The 1,810-nt window shown below is 18.5% G+C and overlaps 1 protein-coding gene across 1 annotated transcript in view; it reads right to left on the bottom strand.

Moving 5' to 3' along the window:
- Positions 1-325: 325 nt before the first annotated feature.
- PGSY75_0305200 (hypothetical protein) overlaps positions 326-1,810 on the bottom strand; it is a gene marked incomplete at both ends in the record, with an annotated part of 2,301 nt that continues 816 nt past the window's right edge. The window contains one exon of the mRNA XM_018783910.1: positions 326-1,810. This exon is cut by the window's right edge and continues 816 nt beyond it. Within this exon, the coding sequence (XP_018643493.1) occupies positions 326-1,810 (1,485 nt within the window).

Raw genomic sequence — 1,810 nt, 5'->3', positions numbered from 1 at the left:
AAAAAATTAGAAACATATGAAATTTTATTAAATGAAGAACAAGAAGGAAAAAAAAAAATAAAACAAGATGAATAAATAAATAAATAAATAAATAAATGATTGAGGGGGTCACACGTTTATATATATATATATATATATATATATATATACAACAAAATGGTATAACAAAAAAAAAATAAAAAATTATAAAATAAATAAACAATTAAATATATACATATATATATATATATATATATATATATATATATATATATGTTCTTGTATGTATGTATGTTCGCACGGTTTTATGTGAAGACGTTTTAATGTGTCGTAGTGTTTGATTTCCTCATTTTTTTGATCGTTTTATATTTATAGCTTCAATTTCTTGATTTGAAAAGTTGAAGGAATTAAAAATAACTGAGACATAATCATCTACTTGTATACGTGCAGGTATTTGTGCTATGAAATTTGAGAGGATATTTTTTTGATAAATAATATGTTGATAATTTCCATTTATTGATTCATAATTTTTCACTTGGTTTTTTAAGGAATTAATTTCTTCTATCATTTTTTTTTTTCCTTCTTGTTCTTCATTTAATAAAATTTCATATGTTTCTAATTTTTTTCTAATTTTTTTATATTCATTTGGATATATGGGAATAGAAGTATTATTACTATTGATAGATTTAATTTTTTCTACATTAATATTATTATTATTATTATTATTATAGTTGTTGTTGTTGTTATCATTTTCTTGTTCATTTGTGTGAAGAAGATTATTTGTTTCCTTCTTTGAAAGGTCAAGATTATTTTTATTTTTTTTTTCCAAATAAACATTATCTACATTATTATTATTATGATTATGATCACTATTAATATGATTATCTGGAACATAATTTAATAAAACCTTTTCATCATTATTGATGTGATCGTTTATTTTTTTTTGTTTTTCATTCATCATATGATCATCCATATTATCATCATTTTCAATATATATTTGTAAGTTTTCTATAGTTTTAGTTTTATCATCATTTGAGAATGTTAACTTTTCAATTTTATGTAATAAGTCTTCTATTTTATCTTGTAGAATTTTTTCCTTATTATGAAATATAATTTTGATGTCATTAATTTTTTGTTGTGTTTCTTTATCATATTGTTCTTTATATTTTTTTTCTAATTCTATTTTTTCTTTAATCATTTTTTTTTTTAAATCTGATATACCAACATTTTGTTGATCTCTTATATTTTTTTCTTTACATAATTCTATTTCTAATAATTTATATTTTTCATTAATATGTATTATTTCTTCTTTATAATTATTAATTTCCTCTTTATATTTATTTAATGTGTTATTTAATTCTTTTATTTCATTTTCTTTTTCTTCTATATTTTTATAATTATAATTCGTCTCGTTAATTAAGCTGTTCACTTTTTTTTTATATTCTTCATAATCATGATATATATCTTCTTTTTCTTTTTTTAATAAATATAACTCGTTCATGTGTTCATTTTTCACTTTAACAATTTCTTTTTCATGTATATCTTGAATGATCATATTTTCTGTTTTTTTTTTTAAACCTGGAAATTTTTCATCAAATATATAATTTGGTATGACAAAAAAATTATCATCATTTTGTTTTATGCACACAAGAATTTTTTTTTTTTCTTTATCAATTGAAAAGCAGAATAAAATATTTTCTTCTTCTACATTTAATTCGTCTACAATTAATTTGTTGAAGCTTTTATTATCTAGCAGCATTTGTTTAAAATTAACATTATTATTATTATTATTATTATTTTCATTTATATTTTTATTATTCAATGTGTTGAT

The sequence above is a fragment of the Plasmodium gaboni genome, chromosome 3, assembly GCF_001602025.1.
Source record: "Plasmodium gaboni strain SY75 chromosome 3, whole genome shotgun sequence".
Classification (NCBI taxonomy): Eukaryota; Apicomplexa; class Aconoidasida; order Haemosporida; family Plasmodiidae; genus Plasmodium; species Plasmodium gaboni.
This window is presented reverse-complemented; position numbering and strand designations above follow the sequence as displayed.